This window comes from Monosiga brevicollis, genomic scaffold (genome assembly GCF_000002865.3).
Source record: "Monosiga brevicollis MX1 MONBRscaffold_3 genomic scaffold, whole genome shotgun sequence".
NCBI lineage: Eukaryota > Choanoflagellata > Craspedida > Salpingoecidae > Monosiga > Monosiga brevicollis.
In genome coordinates this window covers 2111015-2132379 of record NW_001865040.1, presented here as the reverse complement: position 1 = coordinate 2132379, position 21365 = coordinate 2111015, and the positions used below count along the sequence as shown (strand labels likewise).

The 21365-nt window shown below is 55.2% G+C and overlaps 7 protein-coding genes across 7 annotated transcripts; 4 read left to right on the top strand and 3 right to left on the bottom strand.

Moving 5' to 3' along the window:
* Positions 1-198: 198 nt before the first annotated feature.
* On the top strand, positions 199-4660 carry MONBRDRAFT_23152 (uncharacterized protein; the record flags this gene model as incomplete). Its single annotated transcript, XM_001743450.1, has 20 exons — positions 199-262; positions 358-411; positions 585-736; positions 828-926; positions 1031-1101; positions 1196-1244; positions 1386-1498; positions 1606-1723; positions 1827-1917; positions 2014-2076; positions 2296-2427; positions 2576-2676; positions 2806-2899; positions 2986-3057; positions 3184-3290; positions 3379-3507; positions 3639-3752; positions 3883-4068; positions 4204-4300; positions 4416-4660. 20 exons carry the CDS (start codon positions 199-201, stop codon positions 4658-4660), a joined length of 2151 nt encoding a protein of 716 aa, XP_001743502.1.
* Positions 4661-5776: 1116 nt separating this feature from the next.
* MONBRDRAFT_6017 (uncharacterized protein) lies at positions 5777-6198 on the top strand (the record flags this gene model as incomplete). Its single annotated transcript, XM_001743449.1, has 2 exons — positions 5777-6026; positions 6147-6198. Coding segments are annotated over 2 exons (302 nt in total), but the record flags the coding sequence as incomplete, so codon positions are not given.
* Positions 6199-6290: 92 nt separating this feature from the next.
* Positions 6291-6953, top strand: MONBRDRAFT_14481 (uncharacterized protein; the record flags this gene model as incomplete). Its single annotated transcript, XM_001743448.1, has 1 exon — positions 6291-6953. A coding segment is annotated over one exon (663 nt), but the record flags the coding sequence as incomplete, so codon positions are not given.
* A 229-nt stretch (positions 6954-7182) lies between these two features.
* Positions 7183-11191, bottom strand: MONBRDRAFT_17767 (uncharacterized protein; the record flags this gene model as incomplete). Its single annotated transcript, XM_001743132.1, has 10 exons — positions 7183-7604; positions 7705-7952; positions 8090-8151; positions 8260-8747; positions 8861-9091; positions 9193-9609; positions 9757-9878; positions 9989-10536; positions 10643-10779; positions 10973-11191. The coding sequence occupies 10 exons, from the start codon at positions 11189-11191 to the stop codon at positions 7401-7403; spliced, it is 2676 nt and encodes an 891-aa protein (XP_001743184.1). The 3' UTR covers positions 7183-7400.
* Positions 11192-13383: 2192 nt separating this feature from the next.
* On the bottom strand, positions 13384-15409 carry MONBRDRAFT_1225 (uncharacterized protein; the record flags this gene model as incomplete). Its single annotated transcript, XM_001743131.1, has 10 exons — positions 13384-13458; positions 13576-13671; positions 13852-13899; positions 14046-14153; positions 14296-14334; positions 14433-14532; positions 14616-14710; positions 14840-14938; positions 15027-15264; positions 15351-15409. Coding segments are annotated over 10 exons (957 nt in total), but the record flags the coding sequence as incomplete, so codon positions are not given.
* A 447-nt stretch (positions 15410-15856) lies between these two features.
* MONBRDRAFT_23148 (uncharacterized protein) lies at positions 15857-17603 on the top strand (the record flags this gene model as incomplete). The annotated part of the gene is made up of 5 exons (XM_001743447.1): positions 15857-15911; positions 16008-16191; positions 16291-16380; positions 16464-16533; positions 16788-17603. 5 exons carry the CDS (start codon positions 15857-15859, stop codon positions 17601-17603), a joined length of 1215 nt encoding a protein of 404 aa, XP_001743499.1.
* An 886-nt stretch (positions 17604-18489) lies between these two features.
* Positions 18490-21360, bottom strand: MONBRDRAFT_23147 (uncharacterized protein; the record flags this gene model as incomplete). Its single annotated transcript, XM_001743130.1, has 10 exons — positions 18490-18624; positions 18728-18805; positions 18888-18998; positions 19494-19661; positions 19831-19947; positions 20049-20150; positions 20272-20309; positions 20482-20549; positions 20659-20951; positions 21025-21360. The coding sequence occupies 10 exons, from the start codon at positions 21358-21360 to the stop codon at positions 18490-18492; spliced, it is 1446 nt and encodes a 481-aa protein (XP_001743182.1).
* Positions 21361-21365: the final 5 nt, after the last annotated feature.

The following is a 21365-nucleotide window of genomic DNA, read 5'->3' as shown; positions in this document are numbered from 1 at the left end:
TTAGCACCATCCGGCTGTCGTGCATGGTCTGACCCTTGCTTCTCCAAATTTAATCCGATGAAGCGATGCCAGAATGGATCCAATTCTTGATTCAACAACACGATCTGAATGATCAACAATTTTTTTTTGATGCGAATAACACCATCAAATCAGATCTTTCACTTTCCAATCTTGCTTGAGGGTGAAGCTTCCGACAAAATGGCAGCAGCTTCACTGCTCCGGTTTGACGAGCGCGTCGTCATTGTCACGGGGGCTGGAAACGGTGAGCTCGAAGATTCCTGGCGAATGGCCCTCTTGCATGCTCTCGGTGGAAACCCGGACGTGCTGGCACATGCTCACGATGATGCAACTGCTCAGGCTTGGGTCGCGAGTATGCGCTGGCCTTTGCGAAGCGGGGTGCGCGCGTCGTCGGTAAGTGGCCTCGCTTGGAATCCCGCCCTTTTTTTCAACTCCCCCCCAAGCCTTGTCCATACGCCACCGCAAGTGTTTCTCTGCCTTTTTGGCCTGCTGCTCCCCGAGTCGGGATCGTCTACTTTTGATAGCACTCACACTCTCGTCATCGAATTAATGGTCTGGTGTGCCAGTGAACGATCTAGGCGGCTCAGTCAGCGGCGATGGCTCATCAAATCGGGCAGCCGATACTGTGGTTGATGAGATTCGTGCAGCCGGTGGCACGGCCGTGGCCAATTACGACTCTGTTGTCAATGGCCAGGCTGTAGTGGACACTGCTATCAAGGTGGGCGGCTGCCGCAAGCAGTTGCTCTTCCACTGACTTTGCCTGGTCTTGCCTGATCTCGAGTGTTATCCTTTTGGTTTTGCGAGGTTAGGCATTTGGCCGCGTGGATGTGGTCGTCAACAACGCAGGAATCCTGCGGGATCGCTCCTTCAGCAAAATGACCGAGGGTGACTGGGATATCGTGCATCAGGTTTGCCGACACATCTGTGCTTTTCTGCCCCTTGCGGCTATCCTATAAAGGTCAAGCCAGCGCTGGTACCAACATGACCATGCGCATGCCTTTCTATTACACAGGTTCACCTCAAGGGCAGTTTTGCCGTGTCACGAGCGGCTTGGCCCCACATGCGCAAACAAAAATATGGCCGGTATGTTCCGCGCTTGCCAACTTGTTCCCTCAGGGTGGCCATTTCTGGCCTTTTGGCGGGCCCTCAGCCACATGGCCTGGTGTCTGCGTGGTAGCATCATCATGACGGCCTCAACGGCTGGAATCTACGGCAACTTTGGCCAGGTGCGACAAGCCCCTTACTCAGCAGCTTGAATCATCTCTGCTCCTGTTGAAGCTCGATGCAGGCTCGAGCCAATACCCCAACTTGGCTCATAAAATGCCGACATCCAATGTCATTTGCCATCACGTTTGATGGGAAAACAGGCCAACTATTCCGCTGCCAAGCTGGGCCTGGTTGGTCTCTCCAACACGCTGGCCTACGAGGGCGCCAAGTACAACATCCATTGCAACGCGCTAGTTCCCACTGCTGGCTCACGGTGTGTGTGTGTGTGTTCACCATGCCACGCGTGAAAGCTTTCTGGCCCCTCGGACGTTTGTTCTTGACTGTTTGACCCGGTCTTCGTGCTTGCCGTCTGTCATTCAGGTTGTCAGCATCGGTCATGCCTGAAGACTATGCCAATGCCATGAAGCCGGAGTACGTGGCACCGGTGGTGCTATTTCTTTGTCATGAAAGCTGCGAGGCCAACCGTGGTGTGTACGAGGTGGGTACAGCAAACTCAAGGCGGAATGTGTCCTGGCGCCAATCATCATTGCCATCAGTGTTGCCTGAGCAAGCTGGTGCTGATGTGTGTCAAACTTGTGTAGACTGGTGCTGGGTGGGTTGCAGCCCTCAAATGGCAGCGCACGGAGGGAGCCAAGCTTCAGTCCGCAGAGTCGTCCATCTCGCCGGAGAAAGGTGAGGGAGGTCTTAAAAAGCCCGTGCTGGTCTTGTGTGCCGTGCTGAGCATGCGCATGATGCTGATTTCCATTCGTTGGGGGTTCTGGACTCTAGTGCGTGACGTGTGGGATAGCATCAATGACTTTGCAACGGCGTCAACTGTCGACTCGATGAACGGTGCGCCCAGACTTGTCGCCTCTCCGCGTGCGCTACCCAGATGCACCTATTCTCAGTTGCATATGCCTTTGCCGCCTGAACTCATGGGTGGATTGTGTGTGGGTGTGTGTGTGTGTCGGGGGATCACGAGGGCAGACAGCACGCAGGCCAACGTTGCGGCGCTGGAGGCGGCAGCTGGACCAGGCGCCACCAAGGCGCGTCAGGTTGGTGGCAAAAGAGGCACTGCCAGCTTGGCGGCTAGCCCTGAAGCCAATGTGCAGCAGTTTGATCGCAAGCAGGCGCTGAGCCATCGCTTTCCAACCACTTCCTACGTGGTTTCGCCGCGCAATGCGGCTCTCTATGCCCTCAGTGGTACGGCTTGGGTTGCCATGAATTCCAACCTTGTATCGGTCGAAGTGTTTTGGCCTCGTCCGCGGTGGCTTGCGACCTTGGATGGTGGTGTGGTTTGCCTGCTTATGTGTGGTCTGCGTGCGTGTGACATCTTGGCGGGGTTATTTAGTGGGATGCAACCCCTCCGCCCACCCCGAGGAGCTGCGCTACGTGTATGAGGGTCACAGCGAGTTTGGCACGCTGCCCACCTTTGCTGTCATTCCTGCCCAGGTAGACAGCGGCCTGTATCGTTATTTAGTCTTGCAAAAAAGGACAAAGGCCACTTTGAGCAAGTGTCACGTGTGTTATGCCCTTGGGCTAATCATTGAGGCGACGTATGATTAGATGGCAACGAGCCAGGTGATGACCGGTTTGCCAGGCTTGCGCTTCAACCCCATGCAGCTCTTGCATGGAGAACAGAGCGTCACGATTCACCGGCCACTGCCTACAGAGGGTACGACAGCGTTTACACCAGCAACTTGGCAGCCTGTGAAGTGCTGTGTTCGTTGCCAGAGCTTAATCGTCTGGTCTTGCCCACAGGCAAACTCGTCTCTCAAGCTTCTTTCGTTGATATTCTCGACAAGGGTCGTGGTGCACTGGCCATTCTCAAGGGTGCGTGGCAGGCGGGGGGAAGAGCCCTCCTGTGGGCTCCCGTGTTTGTTGCGAGACGCCCGACTTGATGGCAGGGTAACGGCGTTCACTTGCATCTAACCTGGAGCTGCTGGCGGGTCAATATAGTGGAAACTCGTGCGGAGGCTGGCGAGCTGTTGGTCACCAATGTCTTCTCATTGTTCATCCGCGGCCTCGGCAACTTTGGAGGCCCCAGCACAAACGATGCAATTCCCGTATGTTGTTTGCTCGCTTGGCATTCTCCTTCTTGCTGGGCTTGAGTGATCTGAAAAGCTCGTTCTTGCTTGCATTGGCACACAACAGGGCAACGTGCCTGTGCCACAAGGGGCACCTACGCATGTGTTTTCCGAAAAAACTCCGACAAACCTGGCCGCGCTCTATCGCTTGACGGGCGACGTAAATCCCTTGCACATTGATCCAGAAATGGCCAAGGTGAGTGGGCACGCGTGAGTGCCCAAGAGGGCGCAAAGGACATGGCTGATCTTTTGTCAAAGAGCATGGGTTAGTTTGTCGATTCGTTCGTCGATGCAGCTGGTGACGGGCGATCCTGGCGTGACCCCTAGGTGGCGGGCTTTCAACAGCCTATTCTGCATGGGCTGTGTACATACGGCACGGCCGCGCGCCACGTGATTGCTCAGTGCTTGGGTGGTGATGCTTCGCGCGTGCACGTGGTTCGGGTGCGTAGTGGTGGTCGAAGAGCCGTCTTTCGCGCATGTGTTTGCTGATCTAGTTCCATCTCCGTGGGCATTGCTGATGGCTTTTTTTTTTTTTTTTTTTTTTTTTTTTTTTTTTTTACCGAGGCTACAGGGACGATTTGCGGCGCCGGTGTTTCCTGGCGAGACACTGGAGACATCGATGTGGGTGCGAAGCAGTCGCATCCACTTTCAGACCCGAGTGGTGGAGCGCGATGAGGTGGTGCTTTCTCACGGTTACGTGGACATCGTGCCGAGCTCTTCATCAAACCCTAGCGCGTCTTTGCCATCCAAGCCTGAGGTGCGGGTCGTGAAACCTCTTTGCAAAAACTGCGTGCATGTGTGCATGCGTGCGTGTGCGCGTGAGCGGGGCTGGACACGGCGTCCTTCTGATATTTTCATCTCTTCTCTTAAAATGCGCGCTTCGGCTTCGTAGGTGGTGGAGGTCTTTGAGCGCATGCAGGCCAATCTCTCGCAGGAGTTGGTGCGCCAGGTCAATGCTGTCTTTACGTTTGCCCTCAAGTCGGCACAAGGTATGCGGTCCATGAATGGCGCACGGGCATGTACACGTGTGTGTGTGTGTGTGTGCGCGCGCATGACTGACACATGGACGGGTGAATGTGATGTTGTGATAATGTGGGCGTACAGGTTCAGATTCACGCTGGGTGGTGGATCTCAAGTCGGGCGCCGGTGCCATTCACCCGCCGGGAGCCCAGCTTGAAGGATTAAAAGTGGACACGACGTTGAAACTGAGTGAGGACGACTTTGTCAAGTTGGCGCGGGGCCAGCTGAATGCCATGCAAGCCTTTATGCAAAACAAACTCAAAGTCTCGGGCAACATGATGCTGGCACAAAAGTTGTCTGGTCTTTTTCAAACCCAGGCCAAGCTGTGAGCTCCTGCCTGTCCTTCTTCATTGTTAATGGTACCGGGCCTGCCATCAATGAGATGCTCCAAGAGGCATTGCGAGGCTCACGTTGGCTCTTCAAGTAACGTTTTAACAAATTGAATGAGCCTGACAACATTGGTGCTGTGTTACGCGACAAAGTGTGCCAGGATGGATTGGCCGACGACACGTGCGTGTCAAAGGGTGGACGGGCGTACTTGTCGCAGCATCGGATGACCGGGGGGTGCCAGAGCACGGCCCAATCACAAAACGGCCCAGGACGCGTTGCAAAGGAATGCAAGGCATGGGAACCGGTTTTGCTTGGGCAAGTTGGTGAAACCACACAGCCTGTGATTTCTGTTCATTGCTTGACGTCTTGGTTGATGGATCAGACCAATTCTCATCTGCACGTCTACGTTTTTTTGAAGAACCCATGCGATCCATGCCTCAGGCACCAGCTCGCGAGGCGGCACCCGTCCCACTGACTGCCGTTTCCTTCCCAACCAAGCGCCGCCCAAACACGAACGTGATGACGCACAAGAGAAACACAAGTGTCATGACGAACAGTTGCGTCAAGTGAAGTACGGAATCAAAGTGGCTTCACTGCAATGTCAGACAAAGAAACCGGTTTGGCGTGACGGATTTGTGTTGGAAGGTCGCAGTGAGAGGGGGGGTCAGTTGGCAACCATAGGAACACAGAACGGTCACATTATGGAAACCGGCGTTGCTGTGGCGTCTCGGATCGGCTCCTGGTGTCCGGCCTCTGGGTCTTCGGACCTTGATCGCCGTCGTCGTTGCTGCCAAGGAATCATGGCAGGGGACTCAGCTGGCTCGGTTGGTTCAGGCTCTCTCTCCCAGGCGCCGCTCAACTGGTCGTCAGCAATAGCATCAGGGGTTGGTAGGGGCAGGGGTCGCAAATAAAGGAAAACCATTGGTTAACTGGTCACTGAACCAGCTCTCGCGTCCGTCGCCGCTCCCTCGTGCGCGCACAATGGTCTTATAGCTTTTCTTATGAGCTTGACCGACTGGCATTTTTCTTCTTGGCCGATCAGCCTTGATTCAACAAGCCACCCAGCGATTCAAAACCACTGCAGCGCCCTTCCGCTGCCATATCACCATATCATGATGATGATGCTGACGCCAACAACCAAGCTCGTGGCGACTGCCACTGCGGCTTCCGCCAAAGCTGCTCTGGCCGCTCCGGTCGCGCTGCCCATCCTTTCCCGAGCCTTCCATGCCTCGGCCCCAAGCCACAACGCTGCCCCTCAATTCGACGCCAACACTGCCAAAGAGCAGAGTGCCCCTCTCCGCCACTTTCGCCTTTCCACTCAAAAGCACCCGCTCTATGAGAACAAGGATAAGGATGGCAAGCCCGGTATGTTTACTTCTTCTTCTTCTGTCTTTGGGACCTTCGTCTGGCACGTTCATCCACTCGCAGCTCTCAGTTTTGCCAACCTCATGCGGGCTGCTCTTACGATACTTTCTCTGGCTTTAGTTTGGATCAACCCGAGCGACAACAAGGTTTGGTCTGAGGAGGAGGTCATGAGGTAAGCTTTCAACCCAAAGGCGTTGGTGTCTGGATCGCATTGGCCACTCCCTTCTGACCTGCCTAACTTGCTCTGTGCCGCTACCGTGCAGTGTGCAGCAAACACATATTGAACCCAAGGACCTTTCTGATCGCGTGGCCCTAACGGCCATTCGCATCATCCGCAAGGGGTTCGACTTTTTCAGCGGCTACATGTTTGGCCCCATCAACGAGACCAAATTTCTGCGTCGTGCCATCTTCCTCGAAACAGTCGCGGGCATTCCTGGCATGGTGGCGGGCTCCTTGCGTCATCTTCGCTCCCTGCGTGGCATGCAACGTGACAACGGCTGGATCCACACTCTTCTTGAAGAAGCCGAAAACGAGCGCATGCACCTTCTCACCTTCACCAAGGTCAAGCAACCTGGCATCATCTTCCGCAGCATGGTCCTCGCCGCTCAAGGCATCATGTGGAACGCCTACTTTGTTGCCTACCTCGTTTCCCCCCGCACCTGCCACCGCTTCATTGGCTACCTTGAAGAAGAGGCCGTCAAGACTTACAGTCATGCCATTGAGGCTCTGGACAAGGGCATGATGCCCACCTGGAATAACAAGGAGGCTCCCGAGATTGCCAAAACCTACTGGGGCCTGGCTGATGATGCTCTCATGCGTGATGTCCTCCTCGCCGTGCGTGCCGACGAAGCCAACCATCGCGACGTGAATCACACGCTCAGTACCCTCAAAACGGATGCCACCAATCCTTACGTCAACCTCAAGTGAGCCAGTGTTGTGACTGTCATCTTAACCAAATCAAGCCGATCGCGGCTTGCAGCTTCTCCTACTTTTTTCCACCTAGTCACCTAGGTCACGCTAACCTAATGTTTCCGAATCTTATCCCTCTTATGTTCTGTACACGAGTTGCATATAATTCATTTTTTCGCCATCCCTTCTCAATCCTCGACCCTTGGTGCGTGAGTTGGCTGAGGCAGTGGATAATTCCAATGTAATCTGTCGTTTTGAAGATCAACTCTAGTAGCGCATGGAATCGCTTATGGCACAACAACAGACAAGACAAGAGAAAAAAAAAACACCTTTGTGCGCTGCCGTGAAGTATTCTTACGAGCGGAAGGAGCCTGGCCAATGTCAGTGGTCAAACCAAACACCGGACCGTGAACATGGAATGCACGCGACCACACGAGCTCAAGCGCAGGAAGGCTAGGCACGCATTTAGTTGTTGGCGAGCTGGCGCAGCTGGTTGAGATACTGATACAGGCCCAGCTCCGTCGCCCCCTTGGCTTCGCCCAAGTACACGTAGCGTGACGCAATAAAGGCCGAGAAACGGGCCTTGAGGTAGCTCTCAGGCAGGCGACGCTCCAGCTCCTCAACGGACACGACCTTTTGCAGGGTCTGGGGAATGGACTGGCGCATGACCTGAAGTATATCCAAACGAAAACAGGCATCCAGCGTGAGCAAAGCCCGGGACACGGGCAGAATGAGCAACGTTGATGGTGCATGGAACACATTATCTTACAAAGCGGCGCAGCTGAGCATCGTCAAAGAGATCAGAACATTCAATGTCATCCTTGAGCTTGACAATGCGCTGGCTAAGTGTGTCGCTAGCCTGACACAGAGGCTTTTTGGAGTTCTCCTTCACCATCCACAGGCGCTCAAACTCCATGTCGGCATTGTCTTGGATATGCTGCTGCACATCCTTCACGTAATCGGTGTAGAACTGAGGCTCTGTCTCCTCAACGCACATGTGCTGCTTAAACTCGTCATCTAGCCCCAGCGTCCATGATAAAGCATGGTGAGGTCAGCATACAAACACCACCATGGGTTACTGCAAAGCACCTCAATCCAGCACACAAAAACAAACAAATAAACAAACAAACGTTGCGCCAAGCAATTTGACAAACCGGTCAGTGCCAAAGCCGCGAGCACTTCGAGCGAGGACGAGGTCACGCCGCCCTTATTTGCACTATAAACGCGAGATGGTCAGAATATCAGTTCAGGCAGCCCATGCCACAATCAAAACGAGCCATGCGGCAAAAAGCCAGACAGCGTCAGCAAGGCCCACAAATCTCACCTGGCGTCCTTGACGACGACGACACCAGCAGCCTCGAGTTGGAGACGAGCCTCTTGGGTGAAGAAGAGGTTGGCACCCTCAACAATGTACGAGAAGCGCAGGTTGTCCTTTTGGTCATAGCAAAATGTCTTCCAGTTCGACTCGTTGACGGCTGCCGGACGACCGCCGCAGGGCACAAAAAAGTCGGCGTGCAGGTCGGGCAGGAGATGGTAGTTGTTGCGAAACTGCAGGCCCGACTCAATGATTTGACCCGACGGTAACTTGACATCGGTATCATCAACGAGCACTCGGTAGCCTTGGGCGGAAAGCAGGCTAATATCAAAGTTGGACACGGGCAAACGGGGCTTGTGGCAGGCCAAGCGGCGCAACTCCTGAAGGTTGATGCCTTCCGGATCAAAGAGCACGCCCGAGCCGTCAACGATAGCCACGGTCTTTTCATTGCCGAGCTTAATCTCGTTGCTGCCCAGGTCACCGTCCGGGCCGCCAGTCTACAAATGTTGGTCATCATCGTTCATCGTCACGTGAATGGGGGGTCGCAGGTCGCAAAGAGGCACAGAGGTAGCGCTTCGACGAGTATGTAGCGGGGAAGCATGAGACGCACCTGGACCTTGGTACAGGCCGTGCCCTCGAGGCTCAGCTTGCGCTGGATGCCGGTGACGTAGGCACGAACTGAGCGTGTGGTCATGCCATACAAGTCGTGCGGGATGCCACCCATGTTGGTGCTCTTGCCGGTGGTGAAGCCCTTCCAATAAGGGTAACCACGCTTCTTGGCATGCAGTGAGGCCCAGTCCATGAGGTCTGCGGTGCCCTCGTCAGGGCCCAAGAACAGCAGCTATGTGGGGCACCAGACAAAGTTGTTCCGGATTGAGTTGCCGAGAGCAAGAGTATCAAAGCGCTGAAGAGCTGGGCGCCAGGGTGTGATGCATTCATTACCTCGGGTTGGCTGTAGTGTTGCACGGTCATTTCATTGGGGAGCATCAGGTCCAAAAGAGCGTCAATGTACTTTTTAAAGGCGGTCACACCCTGTGTCTGGTGGTGGAGTCCAAGAAGGATCACACCCTTGCTGCCACCCTCGGGCAGGTCTTTGTTCTTGCGCTGCTGCGTACTGGCAAGGTTGAAGCACTCGTCGAACAGGTTGCTCACGTTGGTCGAGTAAGCCTGTGGGTAGCGAGACTGAACCAAGCGGATGCCGCCGCGGGCCACGTCGCGGAAGCGAATGTGGAAGCCGCGAAACTCGGCTCCAATGACCATGAAGATGCCAAAGGGACGTTGCGTGTAGACGGTGCCGGACAGGAAATCCGGGTTCAAGCGGAAGGCCAGCGCCGTCTTGCTAGGGCGATAGAAGTTGGTCTGTTTCAGGTGCACATGGCCGTGAGCGTGCCAAAACACAAGCACGTAAAGCACGTAAGGCATATAAGACTGAGCCAGGCCACCCTAAAGCTTGGCCGATCAGTTCCCTTTTCAAGCTCTCGGGCTGCTAAACAACAGGCTACGCACCTTGAGAATGTGGGTATTGAAGGACAGGAAAGCCGTGAACACAGCCTGCTCAAGATCTGTGTGGCAGGTACGCTTGATGTGCGCGAGCTCAGCTGCCTGATCCTGATCCAAGCCCAGGCTGGCTGCGCAGTAGGAAGGCAGAGTGACAAAGGCAGGCAAAACCGTCAGACTTGAAGTGATATTTTTTTTTTCTGTGCTGACACATGGCACACTCAAAGGTTGCCGGCCTTACTTGTGCGGCTGCCGGTGGACTGTTGTTCGTCAGCCTCGAGCGAGGATGGTCGGTGGCGGCGGGCAAAATCGGCATACAAGTGTTTGACCAAATCCTTCTGGGCAAAAATGGCTTCTTGAATGCTGCCTTCGTTAAAGGCATGGGTCTGGAAGGCAACTCGAAGTTCCGAAAGGGCCGAAGCAGCCGAGTCCCCCGCGTGGCGCAAAAGCTCGCTGAGCTGCTGATGGGCCGCCTGGCCACGGTTCAGAAAATGAAAGGCAAACTTCCAGGCGCAGAAGGCATAGGCCACTTCCTCCGCGCTGAGCACCGAGGAGCTGAGCAGCGGGGTCAGGCTGTGCGAGGGCAGGACGTAATGGAGGCTAATGTCGCGTAGCATGCACTTGACACGCGTCTCAAAGCTGTTGACGGGCGAGTGAGAGCGCTCGCCGTCATCGATAATGGCTGTCAAGGGACGCAAGTAAAAGCTGTAGACCACGACGCCATTGGCAAAGGTCTCGACCGCCTTGGAGCTGGCAAAGAGGTTGTGGAAGCGGTAGACGTTGGGCACACTGTATTCGGATGACGAGGCATTGCCCATGAGAAGATGCGCGATGGGAAAACAAGGAAGACGGGTTGTGGGGAAGGGAGTGTATACAAGTCGGTGTGGATACGCACCCAACGAAAAAGCCCGCGCCATCATCGCGGAGGTGGGCGACCATGACAAGGGTGCTCTTCTCGCCTTCTGAGTCGATCACGTCCGAGTACGACTTGATGGCGTAGCCATGGTTATCCATCACCTGGTTCATGACTTCCTGCAAGCGGCCAAAAGCGCAAGGGCAGGACATTGGGCACATGTGTGTGGTGTCAGCGTGGTGTAAGTGGTTTCAAACGTGTACATGTGTACATGTGTGCGTGCGTGCGTGCGTGCGTGCGTGCGTGTGCAGGAGCGTGCTTCGTAAAGCTTGATCAATGTTTGAGGCAAAGGTGAGATGGGCGAGGGCGAACCTGGTAGCGCTCGAGCGAGTCTGCGTCGCACTGCTTGAGAAAGTTGGTGTCCGCAAGCTTGCGGATGTCGCGCTCGTTCTCATCCACGTCGGTGGTCTCAAAAACGGGAGCTTGCAAAAAGTACAAGCGAAGGTGGACCTTGGACTTGGGGTCGACGGGGCGCTTGGAGCGAAAGGCTTGCAGGCGCCAGATCTCCGATGAGACAGGCTTTTCGGACATCATGCGATCACGCTTGTGATGCTCCAGGTGGGTCTCATAAGCACTCTTGCCACGACCACCGCCATCGGCTTGGCGGAGTTGCTGCTTGCCGGTCAAATATCTGGCAATGCCAGCGGGCAATGAGATGCCGCAGCGGAGTCACACTCGGTCAGGCACATCGTTTGGCTGGGACAAGCCAGAGCTGTGGAAGCTTACTTGCGCTCAATGTACTGCTCTGTGACAAAGACGGGCGACTCTTGCTTGCCGACATGGCGCATACGCATTTGCCCATCGTTGCCAACGTTGACAAAGGAGCGCGTGATGAGCAGGGCAGATGACTAAAAACCAAACCAAGCAAGGCAGGGATGAGCGGCGGAGATGTAAGTGAGGCGGGGAGGCTTGCGGCTCAAAGGTGGGTAGCGGGAAGAGCAGCAAAGGGCATACCGAGCTTTCGTTGCGCACGTTGATGTTGAGCGCATCATTATTGGCCTCGGCAACGGTCTTGGCGCCCTGTATTGATCGACAGAGATCTTAGAATGAGCGAACGATAAGACACGGGTGGGGCGAGGTGTGCTGTTGGGGAGCCTAGTGGGAGCCTGAAGCACGCACCAAGTAGTTGAGCACATGCTTCGCGATGCGCGAGGCGGACATGGACTGAAAGTAATAGTCGGGCAGGCCAACGTCGTTGAACCACTTGCCCACCTAGACTCGAGGAGACATGGCGTGAGTCGAGGTGCTAGATGGGTCTTGACGAATGGAAGCGAGACAGCAAGGCATACGCACCTGCTCTTCGAGGCAAGCGGAGCTGAATTGGGTTTCACTTTGCTGCAGCTGGGCGAGCACTTGATCTTTGGTGACGGCCATGTTGCCTAATATCTGTATGATGGCACGAGTAGAAAATGTCGTGAGGCCACGCGGTCCCACAGACACGGTATCGTCGCGCCTGCTGTGAGAACAAGCAAGCTTGACTGGAGCAAAGAACCAACCTGTTGCGTTCCAGCTTTTGGCACGGCGTGGTCAAAGGGTTTGGTCTTGTTTTTGAAACTTTGGACCCGTGAGATGAAATTGCGAAACGAGAACCGGGGCGAAGACAGACCGCACAGCGGATTCCAACAGTGAGTGAGGGCCTGCTGACTTGGCTGACTGGCGAAATCTCCAGCACGTTGGGCAACGCCAACGCCACGCCACACCCCATTGGTTGGACCAACGTCCCATCACACACGCACCTGTGTTTGTTTGTTCTTTCGGAAAAAAAAAAAGAGAGAAAGGAGAAGCCAGACAGACACTGGGACAGTCGGGAGGGGGAAATGGCACCGGATCGAGAGAGCGAGAGAGAGCAAGAGAGCAAGAGAGAGAGAGAGCAAGAGAGAGAGAAGCTGGCGCGGTGGTGGAGGTTACTGTGTCGTAATGCCTAGTGTCATGTCGCAATCCACGGGAGTAATGTTGTAATGGTGTGTGTGTGATGGTGTGCGTTGTTGTCGTCGTCCACAACACACCCAAAGCACCACACAAGCACCACACCACCATCACACTTGTGTGCTGTTTGTAGCTGTGGTGTGGCTTGTGTTTGGCACACATGCGGTGTACATCGGCACACGTATAGCACACACATGGCTGGGCACGGTGATGTAATCGGATGATGTACACGTGGTAGCGGGGAGCGTCGGCCTTACACTTGGTTGCGGGCTGGAAGGCTCCAACAACGCAAGCAACACAGGGAACGAAGATTTTGATCAGACTGTTGCCTTCATCTTCAAACCTCGATTTTTAAACTTTTGCGACCAAAACAACCTGGCTTTCGGCTCGATGCTCCGGCGCCACCTCGGCAAGATCAAGTATGGTGGCGAGGAGAAGATCAATGTCATGACTGCCGTCCTCATGACCCGAGATGATATGCAGCCGCACGCCGAGGTTTGCCAGCCTGCGCGTTACAGCCACACAACATGGTCAGGGCAAAGACACCAGCAAACGTGATAACCCAGCACAGGGAGGGCTGCTTACCGCTCCTCATCACAAACAACCTGTGTAGTTGTACTCGCGACCACCTGCATGTGCAGCCAAGCGAAACCAAATGAACAGCTCAAGGCCACACTCAAGTCCCCAGCCAAGAGCAACAGCGGCCAAAAGGGGCGGGGCTTAACGCAGGGCTGCCTCAAACGCACGTCTGTGACATATTCTGAAATAGATGAGACATCCCGGCCTCCACAGAGCCGTGCAATCTCCGTCACGTAGCCTGATGCAGGTATATCTCCAGACTCGCGATCATTGCGACTATTTAACAGCAAGACCTGCGGACAGAGCCACATGCACACGAAGAGGCAGCGAGGTTAGACACGCACATCATAAGTCCTTACAGGTAGACGGGCTGGGGCAGTGCCAATCGTTCGACCACAGCATATACCCACCTTTCGACACGGGCGCTGGGCGATGGTCGGGCCAACACCACCGACGACCAACGAGGCCCCGATCGACGTATACAGCGAGCCCATGGAATAGACAATCTCAACCCAGCAAACGTTCGAGTTGAGTCAGCACTTTGGCGGCAGCCCCACAGTTTAAGCAAAACAACAACAATGACAGCAACAACAGCAACAACACAACGATAGCAAACACAGCACGCTTGCCGGATGGGGGGAGGCAGGGGAAGCTCACGTGCAAGGGCTACTGATTCAGGTACATACCATGTCAGCGCCTCGCAATTGCTCTGCAACCTCTTGATCCATGGCCAGCTTCACCTCCTAAGTCGGGCAACAGCCACCAAAGCAATTGGGTGAATCCAAACTGACGATTCATTCGTCGCCAGCGCATGGCATGATGGCTGCAGTCAGAGGCGATCATGAACTCAACAAAAAAAACCAAAGAAAGAAAAATCAACAAATAAAAGCAACAACAACTGTAGCCGTGCCTGGTCCCACTGATTCACATAGAAGAGACGCTCAATCGGTGACTGAAGCCGAGAATCAGTGCCTACTGCTTTGTCCACCTGCGCAAAGCAACGCAGAAACGGAAGCATTGAATCTGATGAGGTTTGTAATCAACCAACGTCCGGCATGGGCCCGAGCAGGGGGTGTCCTATCGTGGCGTGATAGCCATGGCGCAGAGCAAGCAAGTCAACAAAAGCCCACCTGTGTGCCTGGGTGGCTGATCTCGTTTTGCCCAAACACCTGGATGGCAGCCCGTGAATCAAATTCTTCAAAGGCGGAATTTGGCGCTCGGTCGCGCGTCAACGCTAGGGGTTAAGCTCGGCACAGTGCTCGCATACCTGGGTGCCATTGGTCAGCGCACATCCTAGGGTGAGGGTGTGGTGTGTGTTGATGACAGGCAACACCTTGGTCACGGAAGGGATTCCGGCCACGGATTTCCTGGCCGAGAAAGATCATGCTTGATGAGTGGGGTCCATGGCAGGCAAAGGGACACCGGCTCGTGCAGCCAGGCACTGTTGTACCAGAGATGGACAGCACTTTTGAGCGAGTGGAAGAATTTGCGGGCCCCGGTAAAGAAGCAGTTGCCGATGCTGGCCCCACGAAAGTCAAACGGGGGCTCGTCCATGCCTAGATACGCATGCACATTAGGTCAGCAGCAGGGTTGAAGCTCTCTCCCGCCTCTCCGTCGCCTCCACCGCCGCTGCATGTGGACATTGTACGGACCTCTAGCATTGTGCGCGGGTACGCCGCTCGCTTGGAGGATGCTGGAGTTGAATTGGAGCAAGAAAGAGCGTATAATATGCTTGTAGGCATCCGATACGCCGATCCACAGCTCATGGGAGCCCTGTCAGTGTCAACGTTTTTTTTTTTAAGCGCAGAGCGGCATGACTTGGAGCCAATCGCAAGGGACCCCAAGCTGTGTAGCGTCCTACCTCTACAATGGCCAACCATTGCTCGCGCGCTTCCGCTGTGACATGAGGCAGGCGGTGCTGCAGGAGACTCAGTACGGCTCGCTGCTCGGGAGTGTCTTCTCGGGCCAGACGGAGGAGTCGGGACCGGATGTCGCCAATGGCCGGCCCCCCCAGGATGCGGAGGATTTCCGCTGTACTGCCGCCGTCGTCCGAGACAGGCAAGCAATAGCTCACGTGGGCATAGATCTTGGCCAGCTCCCTGCACATGACAGCAAGTGAGCAAGATGTGTGCGCATGCAAACTTCTGCTTTGCGTCAACGCAGCCGCTGGGCGTCTACAACGTACCGTGATGCATCGTTAAAGGCCGAGCCACCTGTAAAGAAGAAAATGCGTGCGGGCGTGACCTCCTCAGCCCCCTCAAGTGAAGCTGTCTGGCTTGCCTCAGCCGGTGGGGAGCCTGCTGCAACGCCAGCCATCTGTCGCGTTCATTCGCGTCGAGGCTCCACTGCCACCTTTATTTGATACAAGCAAGCAATCCTCAAAAATTTGCCAAAACTGCATCAGAAAACACCCCTCCTTTTTGTTTTTTTTTGGCGGGAAATGTCTGTTTTGTCGACAAATCACAACTACAGGTTGCCCTTCCAACAAGAACTCGTACGTGTACCAAGATGTTTCGTCGCAATAAAAAGGAGAAAGGGTCTTGCAGGCAATGGAGTTGAATCCTCAGTGTTCACGTCTGTATGAGGTGGTGGACAGCAGGGAGACATTTGCAAACGGGCGATTGGCCAGTACAAGTTGCTCGGTATCGGATTTTGTGCTTTGACTCTCCCAACTCTGGGATTAGCAGCACCATGGGTGGCCGCCGCGAAAGCGCTGTCCGCTTGCTTGAGCAACTGCAGCAGCAAGGTCCGTTCCACTGCACCTCGTTGGTAGCCCTGCCCCCATGACCCAGGATCATGTTATACTCGTGTTGGTTAAAACCAAATGCTATTGGTTCACCAGACGCCTCGGCAAGCTTTACGGCACAACGCATCGAGCAGCTGAATGTTGATCTGGCTCAGGTCGAGCGCGAGCAGCGCGAGCTTCAGCAGCGTATTGAGGTGCTGAGCGCCCGTCGAACGCATCTTGACAGCGAGGCAGCGCGGATCGAGCAAAAAATCACCGCCGAACAAGTCCAGCTCCAAACGTGCGTGCCGATGCCCAGTCCATTGCCCTGTCCCATCTAGACATGCCTTGCTTAAACTTATCAAACTAATCGAACGGATTCTCCCGTCCTTGGCCGCAGCTCGACCACGCAATGTGATCATGTGACTCAGCAATGCCTCGACACGCAGCGCAAGGTCTTGCGCCTCATTCACATGTACCAGAAGCAAAGGTATGAATGGCACGGGTGCAACGCTTCCAAGACTCGGGCGTTGTGTGCTAAGCTATCTCATCCTCATCTTGTCTCTGGTACAGCCTGCGCACCACCCTCCCCACTGCGCTTCAACAGGAGCTGACGCAGCAAGAGCCTCATCTGGCAGCACGCGTGTGTCAGCTTGCTGCGGAGGGCGATGGCCCAGCTGACCTCTTGCCCGAGCTTGACATGGCCACCCTGCTGGCCGATCTCAGTGCGTAATGCACGTTGGTGCTGACTGCTGAGCTAGCTTGAGAGACGCTGTCCATTGACTTATGTATGCCGTCTGTTTGTATGACAATCGCGGTGGACTCTGGTGCTTGGGCATCGCCTCTGCGTGGACATGTACCGTCATCTGTGTCTCAGCCCTTGTTGACTCGGGGCAGCCTGAGGTCAAAGAAGCACCAAGCAATGTCGACGAACCTGTTGCAACAGCCGAGCAAGCCCCGCAGCATGGCGCCGACCCACCAGACATGCAAGCCCCACGCGTGGCCTCACCTGTACAGGAAAATCGCGACCAAGCTGACAGCCCCGCAAGCAGCCCCCGGCTCCAAGAAGAGCCCAGCTGCATCGTAGCGCCCACATCCACATCACTGCCCAAACCCGAGCCCAAATCGGTGCCTACCACTCCGAGAAGCGATCCATCGCCGAGAGCGCTGGGCATGAACATGGACCGCCCCAATGAGGCGCAGAGCCTTCCTACCTCACCATCCAAGCGCACGGAGCGCCCACCACTCTCTGTGCCCCCATTACCCTCGCCCAAGCGCTCCTTTGCCACGCCTTCCTTGAACCAAACGCCAGCACTGGTGAGTGCCGTTGGTATGAAGCATCGGGCACCAACATGCAAACCTGAAGCTAATCTCTTCTGGCCCTGGCAGCAGCTCGTCCCGGCAGATCGATACACCCCCATGGCATTTGCGTCGCCGCGCCTGCCGAGCACACCCGTGGCTGGTCTGACTGCTACGAGTCACGGTCGATCCGCTGCAGCCACGCACGCAGCTCCATCGACGAGACAAGCAGCAGTTCTAGACCTTTTTCGTGATCCGCAGCCAAACCAGGATTCAGGGGCTTTTGCCGATGCCGTCTTTGATTTGGGCAATAGCTTTGCTGGTGGAACGGAACAAAAGACCTTTGGTGAGGGTGGCTTTCTGCAGGACGGCACCCCTGCTGCGGGCGAAGGTTCGGCCTTGCGTTTGTTCTGACGTCGAAAGCTAATGGTGCTCAATGCTCTCGACGCTGGACGCACGCATCGTGCAAAGGCACCGAAGCACAAGTAAGGGAGTCAAGTGCAGATCAATTTGAAGCGTCAAATCGAAGGAAAAAAAAAAAAGGTCGTAGGATTGCAGGCTGCTTGTAACAGACAGGTGTGGTACTGAGTGGTCCCTTTTGCCAACCGCATTGAATCTAAGCAGTGGGTCAAGGACTGAGCTTTGGGAAAGCAAGCTGCTGCTTAGCGCAGCCCTGTGGCAAAAGCAACAAGAGTGCAAGCTCGCGTAGCCGGCCTGGTGCGAACAAAGGAGGGTTTGAAGCCTGGCATGTCGACCTGGAAAGCATTGCGGATGCCTGCCAAGAGCAATACTGTGGCATGCTGACTGGCAGAAGGGCATGGCTTGGGCCGCATCTAATCACCAGCCACATGCAGGCGATTGGTGCGGACAGCCTGCCATGGCAGGCGCGCGATGGTGTATGGGGCTCTCCGTCCCGGCAGCTTGTGTCGTCGGCGACTCGTCCAGATCATTGTACAGCTGCACTGCGATGTGGCTGTCTGGCTGTACAGCAGGTCCCGTCCGTACTGGCGTGGTGCTTGCACGTGTAGCAAAACGAATGCAGAGACTCTTGCAAAGTGTTTAAAGTGAGAGGGGAATGCCAGCGCTATTCTATTATCCATGGGCGTGTCCTAGGCGGTGGCGCTGTGGAGCATATGTGTACAAATGGTGGAGGCTAAGCGCTCATCTGAAACGCTTTCGCTCTGCAGGGCTGTTGGCACAAAGCGAGCTGCGATTTCTGCTGCCAAGAGATGCTTGCACTTGATTATTGATATGAGGCAGGCAGGCAGACGGCAGCGCGAATAAGAGTGTGCTCGAGAGATCAAAAGGTGGCGAGGAAGTCACAGCTGCGTACCCGAAGCGCTTGTCCCTTCAGTACCGTGTTCTCGTAGGCATAGCAGGTGCAGAAGCCGGCTTCGAGGAGCACCAGGTATGATTGCTGCGCTGAGCTCGTTACCTGAGTGCGGGAAATGTTGGTATCAACAGGCTGTCATGGTGAGGCAAATCAAATGCAGCAGGCCGGGCTTGAAGCGCGGTCATCGAAAATCAGATCTGCACACCTCAAACACTTGCCGACGTGGCGAGGACAGTCGCCGGATGCCCTTGCGATCGATCAAATCCAAGGCCGATACCAAAGTCTACGCGCCGGCCGTGGTGAGTGCCTACTCCAGCCAACAAATAGCTGTCAAGGCAGCACACACGTGGTTCTTGTTCGCGTACCTGTCCATGTAACCCAAGCAAGCCACCCAGGAGTTCGTTTGGCAGGCTATCGCCCTCAATTCGCGCCAGCATGTGCGCGTGCAGCTTCTCCTCCATCATGCTCTCGTCCACCTTGGAGCATGCAAAAATAAACGGTCACAAGCTGTTGCCTTGAGGTGTTTGATATTCATCTGACATCAGAATCATCATCGTGAATGATGTGTGTGTTTCTTCTTTGTGTCTTTCAGCGCGTCAATTTGGTCGAAAAGGAGGTCATGTCAGTTATATCGGGCTCGCTGCTGCAGGCACCGCTCCAGAGCCAGGTGCAGGCTAAACGAAAACAAGGAAAAAAGCGAGCAGGAATGTAGCCATCCACACTCAATGAACGAGAGGGGAGGGTGGCTCAACGAGGGCAAAGGGCATGCAGTCAAGCTATGTTTCCGCTTTGGCCGAGGCAGCAGTCTTTTTGCGCTTTTCTGCTGGGGCGGGCTCCTCGAGAGCGGCCACACTTTTGTAGCGCTTCGAAGCCTCAATGTAGGTGCCGTCGAGTAGCTCGGGTCGCTCTGCGATATATTTTAGGAGATCCTCGAGGAGATGCACGAGCGCCCGCATGCCTGCCACACCGACCTCTGTGTGCACCAGCAGAGCAGGAAGCTTGACCAACAAGCGCAATAAATGAACAGTGCCATAGGACAGGCATATGTCCATCTCACTCTGCTCTGAGGCCAAGGCTTGGAACTGGGACCGCTCATAGACATACAACAGCTGCTTGTCCAAGCACTGCCGGAAATACGTCTAACATTGGCCCACGCAAAAAAAGAGGAGCCGTGCGTGAGCATAATGCGGCCATAACAAATGGTTGCATTCAAGCATGTGTATGGAGTATCGGCGCAGGCAAGAGTAAACCAGGGTGGAAACCTTGTGAGGAAGGCGGAGGCCAAGGCTCGCGCAGGAAGATATTTACCTTGAGACCATCTGTTAGCTCGTTTAGAACAAATTTGGAGCGGCCGCGTGCCACGCCAGCTTCGACAAACTGGTCCAACACGGCGGTCACTGTAATTTGGGGAGGCAACTGCACGAGCTATACACAGGCAGCCAGGTCAAGTTCAGGGTGAAAGCGTGAGCCAGGTTGTGCAGCGCAAGCAAGCAGATCCCGGCACACACACATAATAACGAGCACACCTTCTTCCGCTTGACAACAGCCTGAAAGTCGGCTACGAGGGCCTTTTTAATCTCCAACGGGATGCTCAGTCGAACCTCGCGCTGAGCTAAAAACTCATCCATCTGTCACCGCCGCGCCAAGCAAGGACATGAGCAGACTACTCAACGTTTTGAACAAGTTCCTGACGGCACGCTGCCAATAGCGAGGGTATGGCAGCGGGCTTAAAGCAGCCTCGAGACCTACCGTCTCGACGTGGCGGGGTGTAGTCTTGGCTTGTTTGGCTGCGCTCAAGCAAGGGCAAAGCGAGCAGCATTTTGATGAGCGCCCGGCCACACGGCGGCGGGGGGTGGCTTGCGAGAGCAAAGCCACACGTGACAACGGAGCAAGACCGCAGGGTTAGCACAGAGACTACTCGTAGGGCTGACCCCTGAGTGAAGAGTAATGATCACACACCCTTGGGGTCACCACCGGCCGCACTGGCCGCAGTTGGCCGTTTCTTGGCCGCCTTCTTCTGCTGGAGCCTGCAAAACCAAGCACGACAGAACTTGAGCGCGCCAGCTGGATGCGTCAGGCTCAGGCCCGTCAACCGGCGATTCAAATACCAGCCGGTCGTGGCTGCATCAAACCTACTTGGGAGGTTTCTTTTGAGGAAGCAGTTTTCGATTCTCTGGGTCATCCTTGAGCAACCTTTGCTCGCTCACAAATTCATCGTTCCTGAAGCAGACAGACAGGAACCAGCAGGTCAGCCGTCTCGTTGGTTTCATATGAAAGAGGGGTGCGGACATGCGCGTGGCGAGGCAGAGGCCATATGTAGGCAGGTCGGTTTTGGCAACCCACTTCTTGCTCCACTTGTGGTAGTGAACCTTGTACGTCGGCACCTCGCCCGTGGCATCCTCGAGCGGACGGAGCACCCGCTTCAGAATCTACACCGAATGAGATGAGATGGTCAGAGGCATGTGCGGTGTGCCATACCGCCCAACTGGTGCGTCGATATACCTTGGCAACGTAGAGACTACCACGGTGGTGGCAGAGAACCGTTTCATTCTCTTCAAACTTGTACTTTCCAGCCGATGCAGCGGGCTGAGCGCTCGGCATCATCCTGCCGATCCCAACCCTCCCCCGCGCACAACAAAATAAGAGAGAGAGAGAGAGAGAGAGAGAGAGAGAGAGAGAGAGAGAGAGAGAGAGAGAGAGAGAGAGAGAGAGAGAGAGAGAGAGAGAGAGAGAGAGAGAGAGAGAGAGAGAGAGAGAGAGAGAGAGAGAGAGAGAGAGAGAGAGAGAGAGAGAGAGAGAGAGAGAGAGAGAGAGAGAGAGAGAGAGAGAGAGAGACATGTGCT